The sequence below is a fragment of the Carcharodon carcharias genome, chromosome 35, assembly GCF_017639515.1.
Source record: "Carcharodon carcharias isolate sCarCar2 chromosome 35, sCarCar2.pri, whole genome shotgun sequence".
Classification (NCBI taxonomy): domain Eukaryota; kingdom Metazoa; phylum Chordata; class Chondrichthyes; order Lamniformes; family Lamnidae; genus Carcharodon; species Carcharodon carcharias.
The window spans coordinates 5,363,224-5,386,827 of record NC_054501.1 but is presented as its reverse complement, the minus strand read 5'-3'; the positions used below and the strand labels follow the sequence as shown (position 1 = coordinate 5,386,827).

The following is a 23,604-nucleotide window of genomic DNA, read 5'->3' as shown; positions in this document are numbered from 1 at the left end:
TGCAGACTCGCTGTTTATTCAGCAGGGTAAGGAGTGTTCACTGTGTAACTGTGCAGACTCGCTGTTTATTCAGCAGGGTAAGGAATGTTCACTGTGTAACTGTGCAGACTCGCTGTTTATTCAGCCGGGTAAGGAACGTTCACTGTGTAACTGTGCAGACTCGCTGTTTATTCAGCAGCGTATGGATCGTTCACTGTGTAACTGTGTACACTCGCTGTTTATTCAGCAGGGTAAGGAGCTTTCACTGTGTAACTGTGCAGACTCGCTGTTTATTCAGCAGGGTAAGGAGTGTTCGCTGTGTAACTGTGCAGGGTCGCTGTTTATTCAGGGTAAGGAGTGTTCGCTGTGTAACTGTGCAGGGTCGCTGTTTATTCAGCAGGGTAAGGATCATTCGCTGTGTAACTATGCAGACTCGCTGTTTATTCAGCAGGGTAAGGAGTGTTTGCTGTGTAACTGTGCAGGGTCGCTGTTTATTCAGCAGGGTAAGGAGTGTTCACTGTGTCACTGTGTGGAGTTACTGTTTATTCAGCAGGGTAAGGATTGTTCGCTGTGTAACTCTGCAGACTCGCTGTTTATTCAGCAGGGTAAGGAGTGTTCTCTGTGTAACTGTGCAGGGTCACTGTGTATTCAGCAGGTTAAGGATCATTCACTGTGTAAATGTGCAGACTCGCTGTTTATTCAGCCGGGTAAGGAGCGTTCACTGTGTAACTGTGCAGACTCGCTGTTTATTCAGCAGCGTATGGGTCGTTCACTGTGTAACTGTGCACACTCTCTGTTTATTCAGCAGGGTAAGGAGCTTTCGCTGTGTAACTATGCAGACTCGCTGTTTATTCAGCAGGGTAAGGAGTGTTTGCTGTGTAACTGTGCAGGGTCGCTGTTTATTCAGCAGGGTAAGGATCGTTCACTGTGTAACTGTGCAGACTTGCTGTTTATTCAGCAGGGTAAGGAGTGTTCACTGTATAACTGTGCGGACTCGCTGTTTATTCAGCAGGGTAAGAAGTGTTCACTGTGTAACTGTACAGAGTCACTGTTTATTCAGCAGGGTAAGGAGTGTTCACTCTGTAACTGCAGACTCGCTGTTTATTCAGCAGGGTAAAGAATGTTCACTGTGTAACTGTGCAGACTCGCTGTTTATTCAGCAGGGTAAGGAGTGTTCACTGTGTAACTGTGCCGACTCGCTGTTTATTCAGCAGGGTAAGGAGTGTTCACTGTGTCACTGTGTGGAGTTACTGTTTATTCAGCAGGGTAAGGAGTGTTCACTGTATAACTGTGCGGACTCGCTGTTTATTCAGCAGGGTAAAGAATGTTCACTGTGTAACTGTGCAGACTCGCTGTTTATTCAGCAGGGTAAGGAGTGTTCACTGTGTAACTGTGCAGACTCGCTGTTTATTCAGCAGGGTAAGGATTGTTCGCTGTGTAACTGTGCAGACTCGCTGTTTATTCAGCAGGGTAAGGAGTGTTCACTGTGTCACTGTGTGGAGTTACTGTTTATTCAGCAGGGTAAGGATTGTTCGCTGTGTAACTCTGCAGACTCGCTGTTTATTCAGCAGGGTAAGGAGTGTTCTCTGTGTAACTGTGCAGGGTCACTGTGTATTCAGCAGGTTAAGGATCATTCACTGTGTAAATGTGCAGACTCGCTGTTTATTCAGCAGGGTAAGGAATGTTCACTGTGTAACTGTGCAGACTCGCTGTTTATTCAGCCGGGTAAGGAGTGTTCGCTGTGTAACTGTGCAGGGTCGCTGTTTATTCAGCAGGTTAATGAGTGTTCGCTGTGTAACTGTGCAGACTCGCTGTTTATTCAGCCGGGTAAGGAGCGTTCACTGTGTAACTGTGCAGACTCGCTGTTTATTCAGCAGCGTATGGGTCGTTCACTGTGTAACTGTGCACACTCGCTGTTTATTCGGCAGGATAAGGAGTGTTTGCTGTGTAACTGTGCAGGGTCGCTGTTTATTCAGCAGGGTAAGGAGTGTTCGCTGTGTCACTGTGCAGACTCGCTGTTTATTCAGCAGGGTAAGGAGCGTTCACTGTGTAACTGTGCAGACTCGCTGTTTATTCAGCAGGGTAAGGATCGTTCACTGTGTAACTGTGCAGACTCGCTGTTTATTCAGCAGGGTAAGGATCGTTCACTGTGTAACTGTGCAGACTTGCTGTTTATTCAGCAGGGTAAGGAGTGTTCACTGTATAACTGTGCGGACTCGCTGTTTATTCAGCAGGGTAAGAAGTGTTCACTGTGTAACTGTACAGAGTCACTGTTTATTCAGCAGGGTAAGGAGTGTTCACTCTGTAACTGCAGACTCGCTGTTTATTCAGCAGGGTAAAGAATGTTCACTGTGTAACTGTGCAGACTCGCTGTTTATTCAGCAGGGTAAGGAGTGTTCACTGTGTAACTGTGCAGACTCGCTGTTTATTCAGCAGGGTAAGGATTGTTCGCTGTGTAACTGTGCAGACTCGCTGTTTATTCAGCAGTGTAAGGATTGTTCGCTGTGTAACTGTGCCGACTCGCTGTTTATTCAGCAGGGTAAGGAGTGTTCACTGTGTCACTGTGTGGAGTTACTGTTTATTCAGCAGGGTAAGGATTGTTCGCTGTGTAACTCTGCAGACTCGCTGTTTATTCAGCAGTGTAAGGATTGTTCGCTGTGTAACTGTGCAGACTCGCTGTTTATTCAGCAGTGTAAGGATCATTCACTGTGTAACTGTGCAGACTCGCTGTTTATTCAGCAGTGTAAGGATTGTTCACTGTGTAACTGTGCAGAGTTGACTAAAATTGTGATCTGCTCTTGTGTCTTGCAGCCCCGCAAAGCCTCTGCCACGTGTAGCTCTGCAACAGCTGCAGCGAGCAGCGGGTTGGAAGAGTGGAGCGGGCGCTCGCCCAGGCAGCGGAGCCTGGCCTCGTCGCCGGAACATTCCGACCTCCACGCGGATGCCGCCGTGAAGCCCCCGTCGCCCGGCAGTGCCGCGGCGCTTGTCCTAGCGAAGCCCCCCTCGCCCTGCGCACCAGGTCAGTGGTCCAGACTGCCGCCCCAGCCCCTGACCCCGCCCCCCACCCCTCCCCCAAATCGCCACCCGGCTTCTGTTGTCATGTCATCCCTGTTTCCCTCCCCCTCCGAGCAGCCTCCGGTAGCTCAGACTGGAGAGCCTCGCAGCCCGACATTAATCCTGCCCTGGCCCCGTGCCCTTTGCGCCACCCCCCCCCCACCCCCCACCTCCAGCTTTGTGATCTCGATTATACTCCCCCTCCGCCCCAATGGTGGCGATAACCCACACCGTCCAGGAGCTCCTGGTCCGCAGCAATCGGGGATCAACGGGCCTGGGATCGCACCAAGGAGTCATAAACCAGCTGCAGTTCAGGTCCCTGAGCCCTCATGTCTGCCGTGTAGTGTTGCAGGAGGTTCACCAAACTGGCATTGAGAGAGCTGCATCCTGTACCCCGCACACCAGCGCAGGAACCCAAAGCCAGTCTCTCTTACCAACCGCTGGCGTTTCTCTCTTCAAGACTCCTGAAGTTTCTCGTGCGCACCCTTCTCCAACCCCCCACCCCCCCCAACCGCCTGCCCTTCCACATGCCCTCCCCCCCCACACCCATTGGGTCTTGTTCCTGCCCTGCCTGCTCGTTCCTCTTGCACGCATGCAAACTCTTCTAACTGTTGTGTCTCCTGTTTGTTTGCCCCCCCCCCCCCCTCCCCCGCTGCTCCAGGTACAAGTAATCAGATGATTGGCGAGCGAGCGATGTCTCCGGCAGTCTCGTTCTGTCCCGCCATTGACTGCCGGGCGATCATGCAGCAGATGTCGCCCACCGCGTTCGGTAAGTCTGGTGCCCTGACCGCCAATTGCGCCGCTCCGCAAGCGCTGTTCCTGTACCGTCCAAACCTCCTTCCTCCCCAAACCAATTCGACCGTGCGTAGCATTGCAACCGAACCTAGCGCAGCCGGACCCCAGCTCATTAACCCACCTTCTCGTGGCCCCAGGACCTCCCTCCCGCCTTTTGGACTAGGGGGATGCAGGGCGCGGGAGGTGGGGGGGGAACCCGAGAATTAACAAATAGGTCCAGATGTTTAGCCGGCAAGGCTTCTGTGGGTCCGGGGGGGCGCGGGAGGGCGAGGTTTCCGAGGAGTGAACAGCTTCGGAGGGGACTTCGAGACTCATTCCCGCTGGTGTCAGTCTTTGGGGAGAAGAGTGCCAGAGACAGGTGTAAGTCTCTAATCTCCCCCGTCGCTCCCACCTCTCCTCCTCGGGTCCGGCCGCATTCCATAAAGGAACCTGGTGCTGGATTTGGATGGTGCGCTGATTGACTGCAGTAGGCCTCACAGCGCAGGAAGGGACCATCCCCGTCCTCGACGGAAAAGTGCCTTGTTGCCACCGCTTTGTTAAAAAGCGGTGAGAGTTCAGCGAAAGGGGCCGAGATACGGCCAGAATTGGGCTGGAGGGGGCTTAGCAGCCACCTGTAGACAGCCAGAGCCATGTTCGAAACAAAAATCGAGGGAAGGGGGTAATCGGCTGGTGGGTACTTCCTGTTTATCATAACCTAAACTAGGGATTTTCAATTGGGGTTAGTAGAATGCTTTTTGATATGATATAACCACAAACAGGACTAGTTGCATTCATTGAAAATTTGACTAAGAAAACAGTCAATTGAGTCAAACTCATTAAAGATGGCAGAACAGGCGATGTGTTGCGGCTGCAGAATGTAGGTGCTCGTGGGTGCCAGTGTGGTCCACGGCAAATACACCTCCAGGGACCAAGGATCTTCAGTATAGTAAGGGGGGATAGACAGTTCTCCGCAGCCAAGAGTGAGAGTCCAGACGGCTGTGTTGCCTGCCCGGTGCCAGGGTTCGGGACGTCTGCTGGGGGCTGGAGAGGAACTTGCAGCGGGTGCGGGAAGGATCCAGTTGTCTTGGTCCACGTCGTTTACAAACGGCACGGGTGGGACTAGGGAAGAGGTCCTGAACAGGGAGTCTGAGCAGCTAGGCGGCCGAACTGGAAAGCAGAGCCTCCAAGGCACCAACCTCTGGTTTCCGATCTGAGCCACGAGCAAAATTGGCATAGGGTAAATAAGATCGGAGAGTTAGCATGTGGCGCGAGGACTGGCAAGGGAGAAATGGGTTCCGATTCTTGGGGCACTGGCACCAGACCTGGGGAAAGCGGGAGCGGAATTGTTGGGATGGGTGTCCACATGAACCGTACTGGGACCATTGTTCTGGTGAGTCGTATCACTAGGGCGGTGGAGACGATTTTCAACTAAATAGTGGGGTTGGGGGATGATATAAATTGGGGAGAGCGAGGTGGCAATAAGGGTAATGGCAATCAGAGCATGGAAGGAAGGAACGCGTCTTACAAACCTAGTGCAGCAACAGAGGTTGCAAAAATAGCTCTGTCTCTGGCTGCACATAGCATTGCTTTATTATTCGTTCATGGGATGCAGACGTCGCTGGCTAGGCCAGCATTTATTGCCCGTCCCCAATTGCCCTTGTTCAGAGGGGCATGTCAGAGTCAACCACATGGCTGTGGGTCTGGAGTCACGTGTAGGCCAGACCAGGTAAGGTCGGCAGATTCCCTTCCCTAAAGGGCATCAGTGAACCCGATGGGCTTTTACGACCATCGGCAATGGTTTCGTGGTCATCATCAGATTTTTAATACCAGATTTTTATTGGATTCTAATTTCACAGTCTGCCATGGTGGGATTCGAACCCAGGCCCCCAGAGATTTACCCTGGAATACTAGTCCAGTGATAATATCGCTCTGCCTTCGCTTCCCCTAAATTCGGAATGGATTAAAAGCTCGGATAGAAATAAATACGTCTGATAGCCATTACAGAAGCATAGCAGCAAGGTTGACCTAGGCTGGGGCCTGAATATTCAAGGATAATGACATTGCAGAAGGCCAGGAAGCCAGGAAAAGGTGGTGGGGTATCTCTGTTAATCAAAGGAAAGACATTCGTACATTGGAGAGAGATGACCTTGGTTCTAAGGATATCAAGATGTAGAACCAGTTTGGGTAGAGATAAGAAATAGGTAGAAGTAAGAAGTTAATTGTGGGAGTATTTTTTAGACTCCCTAACAGTAACGATACAATAGACCGGGATATAAGCAAAAAATAAGGGGGGCTTCTGAGAAAGGTGCTGGAATTGTCGGTGATTTTAATCTACATATAGATTGGATGAATCAGATTGGCAAAGGTAGCCTTGAAGGTGAGCTTATATATAGTATATCCAGGATTGTTTCTCAGAGCAGCACGTTCAAGAGCTTTTCTAGACCTGGTAACGCGCAATGAGACAGACTTAATGACATCACAGTGAAGGAGCCTCTAGGTAGCATTGATCATAATGTGTTTGAATTTCGCATTCAGTTTGAGTGCAAGGGTGAGAAGAGTGGGCCTAGGACTAATGTTTTAAACTTAAAGGCAATTATAAGGGGATGAAGACGGAGCTGGCTAAGGTGAATTGGGAAATTAGGTCAAGGAATAGGTCAGTAGCAGACGTTTAAGGAGATGTTGGATAAATGTTCAGCAAAGACACATTCCAATGAGAAAGAACTCTCGGAGATGAATGTGCCATCAGTGGTAAACTAAGAAAGTCAAATTGAAAGAAAAAATGTATGACTCTGCAAAGATTAGTGGTAGGTCAGAAGTTTGGGCAAAAACCAGCACAGAGTGATTTAAACAATTAATAACGAGGGAGAAATTAGAGTACGAGAGAGAGCTAGCAAGAAATATAAAAGCAGACAGCAAGAGATTTTACAAGCATTTAAAAAGGAAAAGAGTAAGTAAAGTGGCCATTGGACCTCGAGAGAGACAGAGTGGGGAATTGGTAATGGGAAATATCAGAATGGTGGAAGCGTTGAACAGATATTCAGAACGTAAGAAATAGGAACAGGAGTTGGATCATTCGGCCCCTCGAGCCTGCCCCGCCATCCGATAAGATCACGGCTGATTATCTTGTGTTTCGATTTCCACGTTTCCCATCTAACCCCCCCCCCGCCCCTCCCCCGACGACCTTCGATTCCCCTGCCTAACAAGAATCATACCTACCTCCGCCTTAAAAAGGCTCGATGACCCTTGGGGGGGCAGAGGGTTTCCAAAGTCGCGCAACCCCCCCCCCGAGAGAAAAATATCCCTCCTCGCCTCTGCCCTAAAAGGGCGACACCTAACTTTGCATCTGTCTTCACTGTCGAAGACACGAGTAGCATCCCAGGAAAGCAAGTGGAATTTTGGCATTTATTGCTAAAGGAATAGAGTACAAGAATAGGGAATTGTTGTTGCAACTGTACAAGGCATTGGTGAGACCGCACCTGGAGTACTCTGCATGGTTTTGGTCCCCTTACTTGAGGACAGACGTGGTTGCACTGGAGATGGTTCAGAGGAGGTTCACTAGATTGATTCCAGAGATGGGGGGGCTTGTCTTATGAGGAGAGATTGAGCAGTTTAGGCCTATACTCGCTAGAGTTTAGAAGGATGAGAGGGGATCTAATTGAGGTATATAAGGTAATAAAGGGGGCAGACAGAGTAGACGTGGAGCGGATGTTTCCCCTTGTGTGACTTTCCATAAGGAGAGGCCATAGTGTTTAGGCTAAGGGGGGGTAGATTTAAATCAGAGATGAGGAGGAATTACTTTTCTCAAAGGTTGGTGAATCTGTGGAAGTCACTACCTCAGAGAGCAGTGGATGCCGGGGCGCTGAATAAATTTGAGGAGGAGATGGGCAGATTTTTAATTAGTAACGGGTTGAAAGGTTATGGGGAGAGGGCGGGAAATTGGAGTTGAGGCCGAAATGAGATCAGCCACGTTGGTATCGAATAGCGGGGCAGGCTCGAGGGGCTGAATGGCCCACTCCTGCTCCTCGTTCTCACGTTCTTAATACTTGTGAATCAAGAGGTGAAAGGAGGGAGCAACTTGAAATGATGAGGACCACCAGGGAAAAAGGGCGCTGAGAAGTTAGCTCAAGGATTTGCCAACGATGACCCCATCGCATGAAAGAATGAATGAATTTTCATCTGAAAGAGTCAGGACCGCGTTGGACTCGATCACTGGGCCCTATAAGATAGTCGGTTTAAGTTTTCTGAAATACCCCTGATTATGGTAAGGTCCACATCAGATTGGGAAATGGCGAATGTGACCCCTCTATTCAAGGGCGGAGAGAGACAGCAAGCAGGTGACGACAGGTTAGCCAAACCTCTGCCATGGGGAAAATGTTAGAAACAGTTAATAAGGAGGTTATAGCGGGGCACTTAGTAACCCCTAATGCAATTAGACAGAGTCACCATGGCTTTATGAAAGGGAAATCATGTTTGACTAATTTATTGGAGTTGTTTGAGGAAGTAGTAACTAACGTGGATAAAGGGGAACCTGTAGACGTGGTGTTACTGGTGTGCAGATATGCCACTTGGAAGGGAGGGGTGAGTAGGGGTCGGAATGAAGTGGAACCGCGGGAGGAGGATCCGAAATTGATTCTGTTTGAAGTTGGGGTCATCAACACTGGTTTTAATGTCAACTTTTGCCTCTCTCTCTCCACCTCCCCACCCCAATGCTTTCTGTCTCACATTCTGCTCTTTTCACTGGCTTTCATCTCTCATTCTCCGCACCTCCAAATATCCCTCGCCGTCCCTGCATCTCTCTCCCCATCTCTTTCTCTCCCCATCTCTTTCTCTCCCCATCTCTTTCTCTCCCCATCTCTTTCTCTCCCCATCTCTTTCTCTCCCCATCTCTTTCTCTCCCCATCTCTTTCTCTCCCCATCTCTTTCTCTCCCCATCTCTTTCTCTCCCCATCTCTTTCTCTCCCCATCTCTTTCTCTCCCCATCTCTTTCTCTCCCCATCTCTTTCTCTCCCCATCTCTTTCTCTCCCCATCTCTCTCTCTCTCCCCATCTCTCTCTCTCTCCCCATCTCTCTCTCTCTCCCCATCTCTCTCTCTCTCCCCATCTCTCTCTCTCTCCCCATCTCTCTCTCTCTCTCCCCATCTCTCTCTCTCTCTCCCCATCTCCCTCTCTCTCTCCCCATCTCTCTCTCTCTCCCCATCTCTCTCCCCATCTCTCTCTCTCTCCCCATCTCTCTCTCTCTCCCCATCTCTCTCTCTCTCTCCCCATCTCTCTCTCTCTCTCCCCATCTCTCTCTCTCTCTCCCCATCTCTCTCTCTCTCCCCATCTCTCTCTCTCTCCCCATCTCTCTCTCTCTCCCCATCTCTCTCTCTCTCCCCATCTCTCTCTCTCTCTCCCCATCTCTCTCTCTCCCCATCTCTCTCTCTCTCTCTCTCTCCCCCCATCTCTCTCTCTCTCTCCCCATCTCTCTCTCTCTCCCCATCTCTCTCTCTCTCTCTCTCTCCCCATCTCTCTCTGTCTCTCTCCCCATCTCTCTCTGTCTCTCTCCCCATCTCTCTCTGTCTCTCTCCCCAACTCTCTCTGTCTCTCTCCCCATCTCTCTCTGTCTCTCTCCCCATCTCTCTCTGTCTCTCTCCCCATCTCTCTCTGTCTCTCTCCCCATCTCTCTCTGTCTCTCTCCCCATCTCTCTCTGTCTCCCCATCTCTCTCTTTCTCCCCATCTCTCTCTTTCTCCCCATCTCTCTCTTTCTCCCCATCTCTCTCTCTCTCCCCATCTCTCTCTCTCTCCCCATCTCTCTCTCTCCCCATCTCTCTCTCTCCCCATCTCTCTCTCTCTCTCCCCATCTCTCTCTCTCTCCCCATCTCTCTCTCTCTCCCCATCTCTCTCTCTCTCCCCATCTCTCTCTCTCTCTCCCCATCTCTCTCTCTCTCTCTCCCCATCTCTCTCTCTCTCTCCCCATCTCTCTCTCTCTCTCTCCCCATCTCTCTCTCTCTCTCTCCCCATCTCTCTCTCTCTCTCTCCCCATCTCTCTCCCTCTCTCCCCATCTCTCTCCCTCTCTCCCCATCTCTCTCTCTCTCTCCCCATCTCCCTCTCTCTCTCCCCATCTCCCTCTCTCTCTCCCCCCATCTCCCTCTCTCTCTCCCCATCTCCCTCTCTCTCTCCCCATCTCTCTCTCTCTCCCCATCTCTCTCTCTCCCCATCTCTCTCTCTCCCCATCTCTCTCTCTCTCCCCATCTCTCTCTCTCCCAATCTCTCTCTCTCTCTCCCCATCTCTCTCTCTCCCAATCTCTCTCTCTCTCTCCCAATCTCTCTCTCTCTCTCCCAATCTCTCTCTCTCTCCCAATCTCTCTCTCTCTCCCAATCTCTCTCTCTCTCCCCATCTCTCTCTCTCTCCCCATCTCTCTCTCTCTCCCCATCTCTCTCTCTCTCTCCCCATCTCTCTCTCTCTCCCCATCTCTCTCTCTCTCCCCATCTCTCTCTCTCTCTCCCCATCTCTCTCTCTCTCTCTCCCCATCTCTCTCTCTCTCTCTCTCCCCATCTCCCTCTCTCTCCCCTTCTCTCTCTCTCTCCCCTTCTCTCTCTCTCTCCCCATCTCTCTCCCTCTCTCCCCATCTCCCTCTCTCTCTCCCCATCTCCCTCCCTCTCTCCCCCCATCTCCCTCTCTCCCCATCTCTCTCTCTCTCCCCATCTCTCTCTCTCCCATTCTCTCTCTCTCTCACAATCTCTCTCTCTCTCATCCAATCTCTCTCTCTCCCTATCTCTCTCTCTCCCTATCTCTCTCTCTCCCTTTCTCTCCCTATCTCTCTCTCTCTCTCCCAATCTCTCTCTCTCTCTCCCTATCTCTCTTTCCCAATCTCTCTCGCTCCCTATCTCTCTCTCTCTCTCCCCATCTCTCTCTCTCCCCATCTCTCTCTCTCTCCCCATCTCTCTCTCTCTCCCCATCTCTCTCTCTCTCTCCCCATCTCTCTCTCTCCCCATCTCTCTCTCTCCCCATCTCTCTCTCTCTCCCCATCTCTCTCTCTCTCCCCATCTCTCTCTCTCTCCCTCCCCATCTCTCTCTCTCTCCCTCCCCATCTCTCTCTGTCTCTCTCCCCATCTCTCTCTGTCTCTCTCCCCATCTCTCTCTGTCTCTCTCCCCATCTCTCTCTGTCTCTCTCCCCATCTCTCTCTGTCTCTCTCCCCATCTCTCTCTGTCTCTCTCCCCATCTCTCTCTGTCTCTCTCCCCATCTCTCTCTGTCTCTCTCCCCATCTCTCTCTGTCTCTCTCCCCATCTCTCTCTCTCTCTCTCCCCATCTCTCTCTCTCTCCCCATCTCTCTCTTTCTCCCCATCTCTCTCTCTCTCCCCATCTCTCTCTCTCTCTCCCCATCTCTCTCCCTCTCTCCCCATCTCTCTCTGTCTCTCTCCCCATCTCTCTCTGTCTCTCTCCCCATCTCTCTCTGTCTCTCTCCCCATCTCTCTCTGTCTCTCTCCCCATCTCTCTCTTTCTCCCCATCTCTCTCTTTCTCCCCATCTCTCTCTTTCTCCCCATCTCTCTCTTTCTCCCCATCTCTCTCTTTCTCCCCATCTCTCTCTCTCTCCCCATCTCTCTCTCTCTCCCCATCTCTCTCTCTCTCCCCATCTCTCTCTCTCTCTCCCCATCTCTCTCTCTCTCTCTCTCCCCATCTCTCTCTCTCCCCATCTCTCTCTCTCTCCCCATCTCTCTCTCTCCCCATCTCTCTCTCTCCCCATCTCTCTCTCTCCCCATCTCTCTCTCTCTCCCCATCTCTCTCTTTCTCTCCCCATCTCTCTCTTTCTCTCCCCATCTCTCTCTCTCTCCCCATCTCTCTCTCTCTCCCCCATCTCTCTCTCTCTCCCCCCATCTCTCTCTCTCTCTCCCCCCATCTCTCTCTCTCTCCCCCCATCTCTCTCTCTCTCTCTCCCCCCATCTCTCTCTCTCTCTCTCCCCCCATCTCTCTCTCTCTCTCCCCCCATCTCTCTCTCTCTCTCTCCCCCCATCTCTCTCTCTCTCTCCCCCCATCTCTCTCTCTCTCTCTCTCCCCCCATCTCTCTCTCTCTCTCCCCCCATCTCTCTCTCTCTCTCCCCCCATCTCTCTCTCTCGCTCCCCATCTCTCTCTCTCTCTCCCCCCATCTCTCTCTCTCTCTCTCCCCCCATCTCTCTCTCTCTCTCCTCCCATCTCTCTCTCTCTCCCCCCATCTCTCTCTCTCTCTCTCCCCCCATCTCTCTCTCTCTCTCTCCCCCCATCTCTCTCTCTCTCTCTCCCCCCATCTCTCTCTCTCTCTTTCTCTCCATCTCTCTCTCTCTCTTTCTCTCCATCTCTCTCTCTCTCTTTCTCTCCATCTCTCTCTCTCTCTTTCTCTCCATCTCTCTCTCTCTCTCTCTCTCTCCCCATCTCTCTCTCTTTCACCCCCTTCTCTCTTCCCCCTTCCCCCTCTCATGCAGGCCTGGCTGACTGGGAAGACGATGAAATTCTCGCCTCGGTACTGGCTGTGTCCCAGCAGGAATACCTGGACAGTATGAAGATGGGCAGGGACTCATACAGAGAGCCTTCCCCAGACAACAGCTGATGGACAGCTTCCTCTACCCTCACCTCCACCCTACCCGCCCCAGCTCTCCAGTCCTGCCCTGTTGTCACATGGACTTCATTCAGTACTCTGCGAACCCCTGTCCCCAGCCATTCCCCTTCCAGTGCTAGACACACACACAGACTCTTTTGTTTGTTTCTCGAATTACATGCATGTATGGAACTTAAATAACAAAAATGATGAGATGTAATAATGTTGCACCCACCATAATACTGACGTTCAGTCTTAGACAATATAATTTTTTTTTGTTTATTTCCTGTCCATTCCCATTCTCATGTCTCTCTGGCGTTGAGGTACCTCACATTGTGCCCGAGGGGGCTCAGGGTCTCCGGGTTGGGGGGTGCGGGTGTTGAGACAGGGGTTTGGGTGGGGTGGGTGGTGGGCATTGGGTGCCAGGAGCTTACCCTTTGGTGGTTGCAGATCCGCATCGTGACACGTTCCGAGCTTCCGACTCCTGGCCCCCTTCCCGGGACCCCTCGCCCCCAGGACAGAGGAAGCACGTCAGTGGGGTGGGGGGGGTGCGCGGGGAACTGAGGAATCTCCCCTCCCCCACCTCGGGGCCTCTGTCTGTCCCCCCTCCCCCACCTCGGGGCCTCTGTCTGTCCCCCCTCCCCCACCTCGGGGCCTCTGTCTGTCCCCCCTCCCCCACCTCGGGGCCTCTGTCTGTCCCCCTCCCCCACCTCGGGGCCTCTGTCTGTCCCCCCTCCCCCACCTCGGGGCCTCTGTCTGTCCCCCCTCCCCCACCTCGGGGCCTCTGTCTGTCCCCCCTCCCCCACCTCGGGGCCTCTGTCTGTCCCCCCTCCCCCACCTCGGGGCCTCTGTCTGTCCCCCCTCCCCCACCTCGGGGCCTCTGTCTGTCCCCCCTCCCCCACCTCGGGGCCTCTGTCTGTCCCCCTCCCCCACCTCGGGGCCTCTGTCTGTCCCCCCTCCCCCACCTCGGGGCCTCTGTCTGTCCCCCTCCCCCACCTCGGGGCCTCTGTCTGTCCCCCCTCCCCCACCTCGGGGCCTCTGTCTGTCCCCCTCCCCCACCTCGGGGCCTCTGTCTGTCCCCCTCCCCCACCTCGGAGCGCCTCTCTCTCCCCTCCCTCTCCCCAACCTCGGGGCCTCTGTCTGTCCCCCTCCCCCACCTCGGGGCGCCTCTCTCTCCCCTCCCTCTTCCCCCACCTCGGGGCCACTCTACAGAGCAGCCGGACCCTGGGGGGGGTTTACAGAGCAGCCGGACCAGGGTTTGGCCGGGGGGGGGGGGAGGTTACAGATGTGGCTGGGCCTGTCAGTGGTGCTCAGTGTCCCCGGGGGCCGTCTCCAGCCAGTTGCGACCTGGGATGCGGTAGGAAGGTGGTGGGGGGGTGGGGGGGGGGGGGAACTGTGCGAATCTCCGGGAGAACCGGCAGGCGCCGTGTGTTGTCTGGCTGGTTGCCAAATGTCTGTTTATTCCAACCCTCCCCTCCCCTCAACCACCCGCCCTCACCCCACTCCCCAGCATCCCCTAGTCTCCCAAAGACGTTGGGGGGTGGGGGGGTGGGGCGAGGGCCCAGGTATCTGACTGTCGTGGTGGCTCTGCCGAAGATTACAGGCGGCAGGAATACCGCAAGTGTGGCTCGTGCTGGTACAGTCGGCCGACCTCCACGTCCCGGTGTGTGCAACCGCTGGGCTGATGCCTGTCAACGTCACCTGTGACCAATAGGCAAAAGGACCCGCTCGCCTGCTGTCTCAACTGCAGCCGCGGGGACTGGATATGGAGATGGTTTGACTCCCGCTGCTGCCTTCTCCGCTGGATTTTACTGCTCACTGGAGAGTTGGAGTCTGCACCGTCCTATTCACAGATCGCAGAGTGCATGTTGGATTGGATGACACTCGTCGGAATATGTCTGTCTCTCTCTCTCTCTGCATCTCCTGCCTGGTGCGGTAGCTCAAGCGCTGCCTAACCCAGGACCGACCAGCACCCCTCCTGTCACTCAGTGCAGAGGAAGCACCGCACTGTCGGAGGGTCAGTGCTGAGGGAGCGCCGCACTGTCGGAGGGTCAGTGCTGAGGGAGCGCCGCACTGTGGAGGGTCGGTGCTAAGGGAGCGCCGCACTGTCGGAGGGGCTGTCGTTCAGGAAGAGGCGTTAAACCCGAGGGCCCCATCCGCCCTCTTGGTTGGAAGTAAAAGATCCCACGGCCTCTAGGGGAGTGGGGGTGGCTGCGGGTGTGTTATCAGTGGTGCCCTGAGGCTGATATTTATCCCCACCCCGGCCCCATAAGGGATATCAGTTCTGGTAGAAAATGACCTGGGTCATTTATCACCGCTGTTTCTGGGATCTTTTGCTGTGCGCAAGGTGGATGTGTCCTGATTCCGCGTGGGGCGCGGTTAGAAATGCCCGTAAGCCTCTGCATGCCTGGTTTAAACCCTCCGGGAAGGGAACAGTCGGGAATGTTTTCCAAGAAATGGTGAAGTCCCCTCCCGGGGGTGATTTAGAAACTTGCAGTTTCTCCAATGTTCCTAGTGTTTGTCTCTCTGCCGTGGCCCCGCTAGTGGAACTTGTCAGTGCCCCCGTCCTACCCAGTCTGTGTGTGGGGGGGTTCAGGAACGCTCCCCCCTGGCCAGGTGGGCAAGAGAGCGGGGGATCGGCCTGTGCCGCACACTGTGGTCCAACAGCCAGCCTGTGCCAAGCCGCGAAAGCTCACCCCTTCCCCTCAGCCGCGGGATCAAAGTCAGTACGTTCCTCTGGAGGGGGTGGGGGGGCGGTGGGGAAGAGAAAGGGTGTGGGTCGGGGTGTAGCTGTGAACCCTGTTCGGGCGCCCTAACCACACGGGAGAAGGCACAGGAGGATCCCGCAGCGGACAGTGATGCCTGCAGGAACACGAATATTCGCTGATGGTTGGAACCAGTCTTTGACCACCACTCCCCCGCAACCCCAGTTTGTTTCATCGTAATAAAGTTTAATCTCTCGAATGGTTCTCGCTGTTGTGATTTTGGTGCAGGAACAGGAGGAGGCCCTTCAGCCCGTCGTGCCCAGCTCTTTCTACGCTCCTTTACTTCCATCTCCCTGCACGTTGTGTGTCCAGCAATCTCTGCCGAAGTCTCCCACCGACCCTGGCTTTCCCCCATCCCTCCCCAGCATCAGGAGTTACCTGTGCCCTTGCCTGTTCCAGTGCGCTCGTGGCTGCATCCCAGCGCTCCGGCCTGCGGAATCTGACATCATCCAAAGCTCGGCTGCCCCCTCGTCTCCTCACTCGCAGGGAGACCCATTCAGCCAGCAGCCCACCCACCTGCCCTGCGCTGGCTCCCGGTCCCACAAGGCCTCCACTTCAAAATCTTCATCCTTATTTTCAAATCCCCCCCACAGGGGGCGCTCTCTGTAATCCAAACCCCACCCCCCCCACACCACCTCCAGCCCCGACAACCCTCCCTATCTCTGTAACCTCCTCCAGCCCCGACAGCCCTCCCTATCTCTGTAACCTCCTCCAGCCCTGACAACCCTCCCTATCTCTGTAACCTCCTCCAGCCCTGACAACCCTCCCTATCTCTGTAACCTCCTCCAGCCGCTACACCCTTCCCTATCTCTGTAACCTCCTCCAGCCCCGACAACCCTCCCTATCTCTGTAACCTGGTCCAGCCCCTACAACCCTCCCTATCTCTGTAACCTCCTCCAGTCCTTACAACCCTCCCTATCTCTGTAACCTCCAGTCCTTACAACCCTCCCTATCTCTGTAACCTCCTCCAGTCCTTACAACCCTCCCTATCTCTGTAACCTCCTCCAGCCCCTACAACCCTCCCTATCTCTGTAACCTCCTCCAGCCCCCTACAACACTCCCTATCTCTGTAACCTGGTCCAGCTCCTACAACCCTCCCTATCTCTGTAACCTCCTCCAGCCCCTACACCCTCCCTATCTCTGTAACCTCCTCCAGCCCCTACACCCCTCCCTATCTCTGTAACTTCCTACAGCCCTCTCTATCTCTGTAACCTGGTCCAGCTCCTACAACTCTCCCTATCTCTGTAACCTCCTCCAGCCCCTACACTGCTCCCTATCTCTGTAACTTCCTATAGCCCTCCCTATCTTTGTAACTTCCTACAGCCCTCCCTATCTCTGTAACCTCCTACAGCCCTCCCTATCTCTGTAACCTTCTACAGCCCTCCCTATCTCTGTAACCTCCTACAGCCCTCCCTATCTGTAACCTCCTACAGCCCTCCCTATCTCTGTAACCTCCGAGATCTCTGCGTTCCTCCAATTCTGGCCTCTCGCTCATCCCCCAGTTCCCATCGCTCCGCCATTGGCAGCCGTGCCTTCAGCTGCCTGGTGAACCCAGAGCCCTGGATTTCCCTCCCTGGGCCTCTCCTCCTCTCTCTGTCTCTAGCTATCCTCCTCTCTCTGTCTCTAGCTATCCTCCTCTCTCTGTCTCTAGCTATCCTCCTCTCTCTGTCTCTAGCTATCCTCCTCTCTCTGTCTCTAGCTATCCTCCTCTCTGTCTCTAGCTATCCTCCTCTCTCTGTCTCTAGCTATCCTCCTCTCTCTGTCTCTAGCTATCCTCCTCTCTCTGTCTCTAGCTATCCTCCTCTCTCTGTCTCTAGCTATCCTCCTCTAAGTCTGACCTCTTTGACTAAACTTTTGGTCACCTGTTGATAATATCTCCTTATGTGGCTCAGAGTCAGATCCTGTCTGATTAACGTTCCTGCGAAGCACCCTGGGGACATTTTACAATGTTAAAGGTGCTATAAAGATTCAGGTTGAATGTGTATAAACCCAACTCTCTACATCATTTACTTTTCTATCTGTACCAGCACTTCCTGTTTGGTCGAATTCCTCCCATTTGCATGTTTCTTCACCCCCCCTCCCCAACGCATCACTATCCCTCATTAAAATGGATAAGCTGGCTCGTTTATCACCTTGCAGCGTGTGGGATCTTGCTGTGCACAATCTGACTGCCCCCCCCCCCCCATTTCCTTACAACCGTTGACTGCGCTCCACCTTGTTCAGGCTAAAGGGGAGGGAAGAATTTTCTTGCGTGGTGAGTTTGCAGGTCTGGGGAGGAACGAGATAGGTTGTCAACGATTGGTAATTGAGGTGGAGGAGAGTTTATCAAGGAGCAGCAGTTTTAATATGGTGCATCAGTTAGTCGGGCAGAAGCGGTATACACCCCTTGGTCCTCCACCGGACACGTCTAACTACCACCTACTCGCTAACCACCCCCCACAAAAACAACTTCCCACCGTGTGCACCCATTGATATACCCGACTTCTGGGGGCTGGGAGGTTTACCTTGTATCAACTCTGCCTCCCATCCAATGACTCCTGGATAGGTACCCTCGATGTCTGGGTGGTCACCCCCAAGTCCATCTGCCAGCTGGAACTCAGCTTTTTAGTTAGGGGGTCCTATCCTGGATAAGGGGGAGGTGGTATGTGCGATGCCATCCTACCAACTGAGCGATGTCACTTTGGATCAAGTGACCCTGATGTTTCCAGGGCTGTTGAGAATTTTTTTTGCCTGTTTTGTTTTTTTTTGGGGGGGGGGGGGGGGGGGCGAGGGGGTTGATGGAAGGATAAGCGGAGAATCAGTGCCGTGTTAGCTAATTTCACCAGTGCAACCCACCCCCCCCCCACCCCTCGCTGTTCTCCCCCTCTTCCAGCAACTTGTCCTACTCGGTGAGACCCCTATTCACTCTAATATACAGGTCCTGTCGTATACAGGAAATGCCTTATCCTGTACCCATGTCTGTGAGCAAGTGGTTTATGCCAAGTTCCCAGAGTCGGGGCAAAGTCCTTCCCCCCTAGGGGAGCTGGTGGCGTAGTGGTATTGTCACTGGACTGGTAATCCAGAGAGACTCAGGGTTCAAACCCCACCACGGTCGATGGAGAAATTTGAAATTCCACTTGAAAACCCATCTGGTTCACTAAAGCCCTTTAGGGAAGGAAAAAATCTGCCATCCTTATCTGGTCTGGCCTACACATGACTCCAGACCCACAGCAATGACTCTTAACATGCCCACTGAACAGGGTCAATGAGGGACAGGAAATAAATGTTGGCCGAGCTGGCGATGCCTGCATCCCATGAGCAACTATGTTTTTTCCACATAAAACCATCCAGAGCTGACCAAAAATATTTGAAGGTAAAAATCCTCTGACAGCCTCTCGATGGGATATTGCTGGGCCAAATATTGAAGCACGAGTTGCCTGCTCCCCTAACTTTTCTTTACCCTCGTGTGTAAATAAGCACGGGCTATTGGTACAAGTGGAAATCGTCCGTAGAAATTGCACTTAGCTCGCAGGTTTCAGGACAATCGAGATGTCTCAGATTTCCCCCCCACACACACTCACAGCAACCAGATAGTCACCCAGATCATTTTTTTGCATTGTTGAGTGAGGGATTACTACTTGCCCCAGGACAATGGGCTCAACTCTCGCCCCCCTGCTCCTCTCCGGGATACTGGCTGCCAGATCTTTTGCATCCACCCTCGGTTTAGTGACTCTCCAACAGTGCGGCACACCCTCAGTACTGACCCTCCAACAGTGCGGCGCTCCCTTAGCACTGACCCTCCGACAGTGTGATACTCCCTCAGTGCTGACCGTCTGACAGTGCGGCGCTCCCTCAGTACAGACCCTTCGACAGTGTGGAGCTCCCTCAGTACTGACCCTCCGACAGTGCGGCGCTCCCTCATCACTGACCCTCCGACAGTGTGGCACTCCCTCAGTGCTGACCCTCCGACAGCGATGCGCTCCCTCAGTACCGATGGTCCGACAGTGCAGTGCTTCCTCAGTACTGACCCTCCGATAGCATAGCGCTCCGTCAGTACTGACCCTCCAGCAGTGCAGCGGTCCCTCAGCCCTGACTTTCTGACAGCGCGGCACTCCCTCAGCACTGACCCTCCGACAGTGCAGCGCTCCCTCAGCCCTGACCCTCTGACAGTGTGGCGCTCCCTCAGTACTGACCCTCAACAGCAAGGCACTCCCTCAGTAATGACCCTCTGCCAGCGCGGTTCTCCCTCAGTACTGACCCTCCGACAGCGCAGCACTCCCTCAGTACTCACCCTCCGGCAGTGCAGCGCTCCCTCAGCCCTGAACCTCTGACAGTGTGGCGCTCCCTCAATATTGACCTTCCGACAGTGCGGCGCTCCCTCAGCACTGACCAGGTGTGTCAGCCTTGATTTTGGTGCTCATATATCTGGAATCGGGCTTGTACCTGCGGGAGACATGATGGCTTAGTGGTACTGTCAGTGGACCAGAGACCCAGGGTAATTCTCTGGGGACTTGGGTTCAAATCCCACCATAGCAGATGGTGAAATTCTAAATTCAATAAAAATCTGGAGTTAAAAGTCTGATGATGACCATGAGTCTGGGTCACTAATGCCCTTTAGGGAAGGAAATCTGCCCTCCTTACCTGGATTGATCTACTTATGACTCCAGACCCACAGCAACATGGTTGACTTTTCAATACCCCCTGAACAAGGGCAATTGGGGATGGGCAATAAATGCTGGCCTAGTCAGTGATGTCCACATCCCATGAATGAACAAAACAAACCTGTGATTCCAAAGTGTGTGCTCTAGAGTGCAACAAAATAAGTGTGTACTTCCTTTCTGGACATAAGAATCACAGAAAGTTAGTCTGCAGATGCAGCGAGAGATTAGGGAGGCAAATGGAAAGTTGTCCTTTATTGCGAGGGGGGGGATGGAGTATAAAAGTGGGGAAGTCTTGCTACAACTGGACAGGGCGTTGGTGAGGCCGCTCCTGGGGCTCTGTGGACAGTTCTGGTCTCCGTACTTAAGGAGGGACAGACTCGCATTGGAAGCCATTCAGAGAACGTTCACTCGGCTGATTCCTGGGACGAAGGGGGTTTGTCTGATGGGGAAAGTTTGAGCAGGTTGGGCCTCTTCCCATTGGAGTTTAGAAGAATGAGAGGTGATCTTATTGAAACATGTCAGATTCTGAGGGGAGGGGGTTTGACAGGGTGGATGCTGAGAGGATGTTTCCCCCCCTCATTGGGGGGAATCTAGAATGGGGGGGGGGCACAGTTTCAGAATGAGGGGTCTCCTATTGAAGACGGAGATGAGGAAGAATTTCTTGTCTTAGAGGGTGGTCAGTCTGTGGAATTCTCTCCACTCCCCTCCCCCAGAGAGCAGTGGGGGCCGGGTCACTGAATATATTCAAGGCTGATAAAAGCAAAAACCTGCCGATGCTGGAAATCCAAAACATAAACAAAAATACCTGGAAAAACTCAGCCGGTCTGGCAGCATCTGCGGGGAGGGACACAGTTCACCTTTCGAGTCCCTGTGACTCTTGACCAGAACTAAGGGAAAGCAGAAGAGGGGTGAAATATAAACTGGTTTAAGGGGCAGGGGGGAGGGGACAATTAGAGCTGGATTGAGGGTCAGTGAAAGGTGGGGGGAGCCAAAAGATGTCACAGACAAAAGGATAAAGAGATGTTGATGGTGGTGAAATTGGCGAAGAAATGTGCTAATGGGGACATTAAGGGTAGAAAGCAGCACGTGGAAGGGACAGATAGCCCTAGTGGGGGGTGGGGTGGGGGGAACGGATTGAAACAGGCTAAAAGGTAGAGGTAAAACAATGGATGGAACAGCACCTTATCTATCGACTCGGCACCTTACATCCTTTCAGACTGAATATTGAGTTCAACAACTTGAGATCACAAACTCTCTCCTCCATCATGGGAAGAGTGAGGCCATATTCTTTGGGAACTGGGCTGACTGATCCTTTGTCCCATTCACTGTCAGGGCTGACGGCCTGAAGGTGCTGGGGATATGGTTCGGAGGGACAACGGCACGCGTTAGAAACTGGAAGGAGTGAGAGTCAATGGTGAAAAGGAAACGGGGCATGTGGGAGCGACGCTCCCTCTCCATTGCGGGCAAGAACCTGGTCATCATGTGTGAGGCACTCTCGCTGTTGCTGTACGTGGCGCAGGTCTGGCCCATTCCAGACTCCTGCTCGATGGCGATCACCCGAGCCATCTTTCGCTTTATCTGGAGGTCGAAATGGATCGTGTCTGCAGGGATGTGACGTACAAGCCTCTTGATAAAGGGGGGACAAACGTGCCCAACATTGCCCTCATACTGATGGCCACCTTTGTGTGTGCTGCTGCATCAAGCTGTGTGTAAACATTTTCCCCGCGTCCACTCTATCCAGGCCTTTCAGTATTCTGTAAGTTTCAATCAGATCCCCCCTCATCCTTCTAAACTCCAGCGAGTATAGAGCCAGAGTCCTCAAACCTTCCTCATATGTTAAGCCTTTCATTCCTGGGATCATTCTCGTGAACCTCCTCTGCACCCTCTCCAGGGCCAGCACATCCTTCCTGAGATACAGGGCCCAAAATTGCTCACAATATTCTAAATGTGGTCTGACCAGAGCCTTATAAAGCCTCAGCAGCACATCCCTGCTTTTATATTCTAGTCCTCTCAAAATAAATGCCAACATTGCATTTGCCTTCCTAACTACCAACTCAACCTGCAAGTTAACCTTAAGAGAATCCTGGACTAAGACTCCCAAATCCCTTTGCGCTCCAGATTTCTGAATTCTCTCCCCATTTAGAAAATAGTCTATGCCTCTATTCTTCCTACCAAAGTGCAAGACCTCACACTTCCCCATGTTGTATTCCATCTGCCACTTCTTTGCTCATTCTCCTAACCTGTCCAAATCCTTCTGCAGCCTCCCCGCCTCCTCAATACTACCTGTCCCTCCACCTATCTTTGTATCATCAGCAAACTTAGCCAGGATGCCCTCAGTTCCTTCATCTAGATCATTAATGTATAATGTGAAAAGTTGTGTCCCAACACTGACCCCTGTGGAACTCCACTAGTCACTGGCCACCATCCTGAGAAGGACCCCCTTATCCCCACTCTCTGCCTCCTGCCAGACAGCCAATCTTCTATCCATGCTAGTACCTTGCCTCTAACACCATGGGCTCTTATCTTACTGAGCAGCCTCCTGTGCGGCACCTTGTCAAAGGCCTTCTGGAAGTCCAAGTAGATAACATCCATTGGCTCTCCTTTGTCTAACCTACTCGTTACCTCCTCAAAGAATTCTAACAGATTTGTCAGGCATGACCTCCCCTTGATGAAACCATGCTGACTTTGCCTGATTTTACCATGCACTTCCAAGTATTCTGAAACCTCATCCTTAATAATGGACTCTAAAATCTTACCAACGACTGAGGTCAGGCTAATTGGCCTGTAATTTCCCATCTTTTGCCTCACTCCCTTCTTAAACAGGGGGGTTACATTAGTGATTTTCCATTTCTCTGGGACACTCCCTGACTCCAGTGATTCCTGAAAGATCACCACTAACGTCTCCACTATCTCTTCAGCTATCTCCTTCAGAACTCTGGGGTGTAATCCATCTGGTCCAGGGGATTTATCCTTCAGACCTTTCAGTTTTCCTAGCACCTTCTCCTTGGTAATGGCCACCATACTCACCTCTGCCCCCCGACTCTCTTGAACTTTGGGGATATTACTCGTGTCTTCCACTGTGAAGACTGAATCAAAGTACCTATTCAGTTCCTCCGCCATTTCTCTGTTCCCCACTACTACTTCTCCAGCGTCATTTTCCAGCGGCCCAATGTCCACTTTTGCCTCTCTCTTACCCTTTATATATCTAAAAAAAAACTTTTGCAATCTTCCTTTATAGTACTGGCTAGTTTACCCTCATATTTAATCTTCTCCCTCCTTATTTCTTTTTTAGTTGTCCTCTGTTGGTCTTTGTAGGCTTCCCAATCCCCTGGTTTCCCACTGCTCTTCGCCGCATTGTATACTTTCTCTTTAGCTTTTATGCTGTCCTTGACTTCCCTTGTCAGCCATGGTTGCCTCGTCCTCCCTTTAGTATGCTTCTTCTTCCTCCGGATGAATTTTTGCTGTGTCTCCCAAATTACTCCCAGAAACTCCTGCCATTGCTGTTCCACTGTCTTTCCTGCTAGGCTCATCTCCCAGTCAATTCTGGCCAGCTCCTCCCTCATGCTTCTGTAGTTGCCTTTATTCAACTGTAATACTGTTACATCTGATTCCAACTTTTTCCTCTCAAATTGCAGGGTAAATTCTATCATATTATGGTCACTTCCTCCTAAGGGTTCCTTCACCTTAAGCTCCCTTATCAACTCTGCCTCAATACACATCACTAAATCTAGAATTGCCTGTTCCCTAGTGGGCTCCACCACAAGCTGCTCCAAAAAGCCATCTCGTAGACATTCCACAAATTCCTTTTCTTGGGATCCACTACCAACCTGATTTTCCC

General features: G+C 52.6%; 1 protein-coding gene across 2 annotated transcripts in view; it reads left to right on the top strand.

Annotated features, from left to right (window-relative positions):
* The window catches only part of otud5a (OTU deubiquitinase 5a), a 103,937-nt gene extending 91,294 nt beyond the window's left edge, over positions 1-12,643 (top strand). For both annotated transcript variants that reach the window (XM_041179577.1, XM_041179578.1), the window contains exons 7-9: positions 2,791-2,998; positions 3,695-3,802; positions 12,249-12,643. In XM_041179577.1, coding sequence (XP_041035511.1) covers positions 2,791-2,998; positions 3,695-3,802; positions 12,249-12,373 — 441 coding nt within the window. In that variant the 3' untranslated portion in view covers positions 12,374-12,643. The remainder of the gene's footprint in view (positions 1-2,790; positions 2,999-3,694; positions 3,803-12,248) is intronic.
* The last annotated feature ends 10,961 nt before the right edge of the window (positions 12,644-23,604 follow it).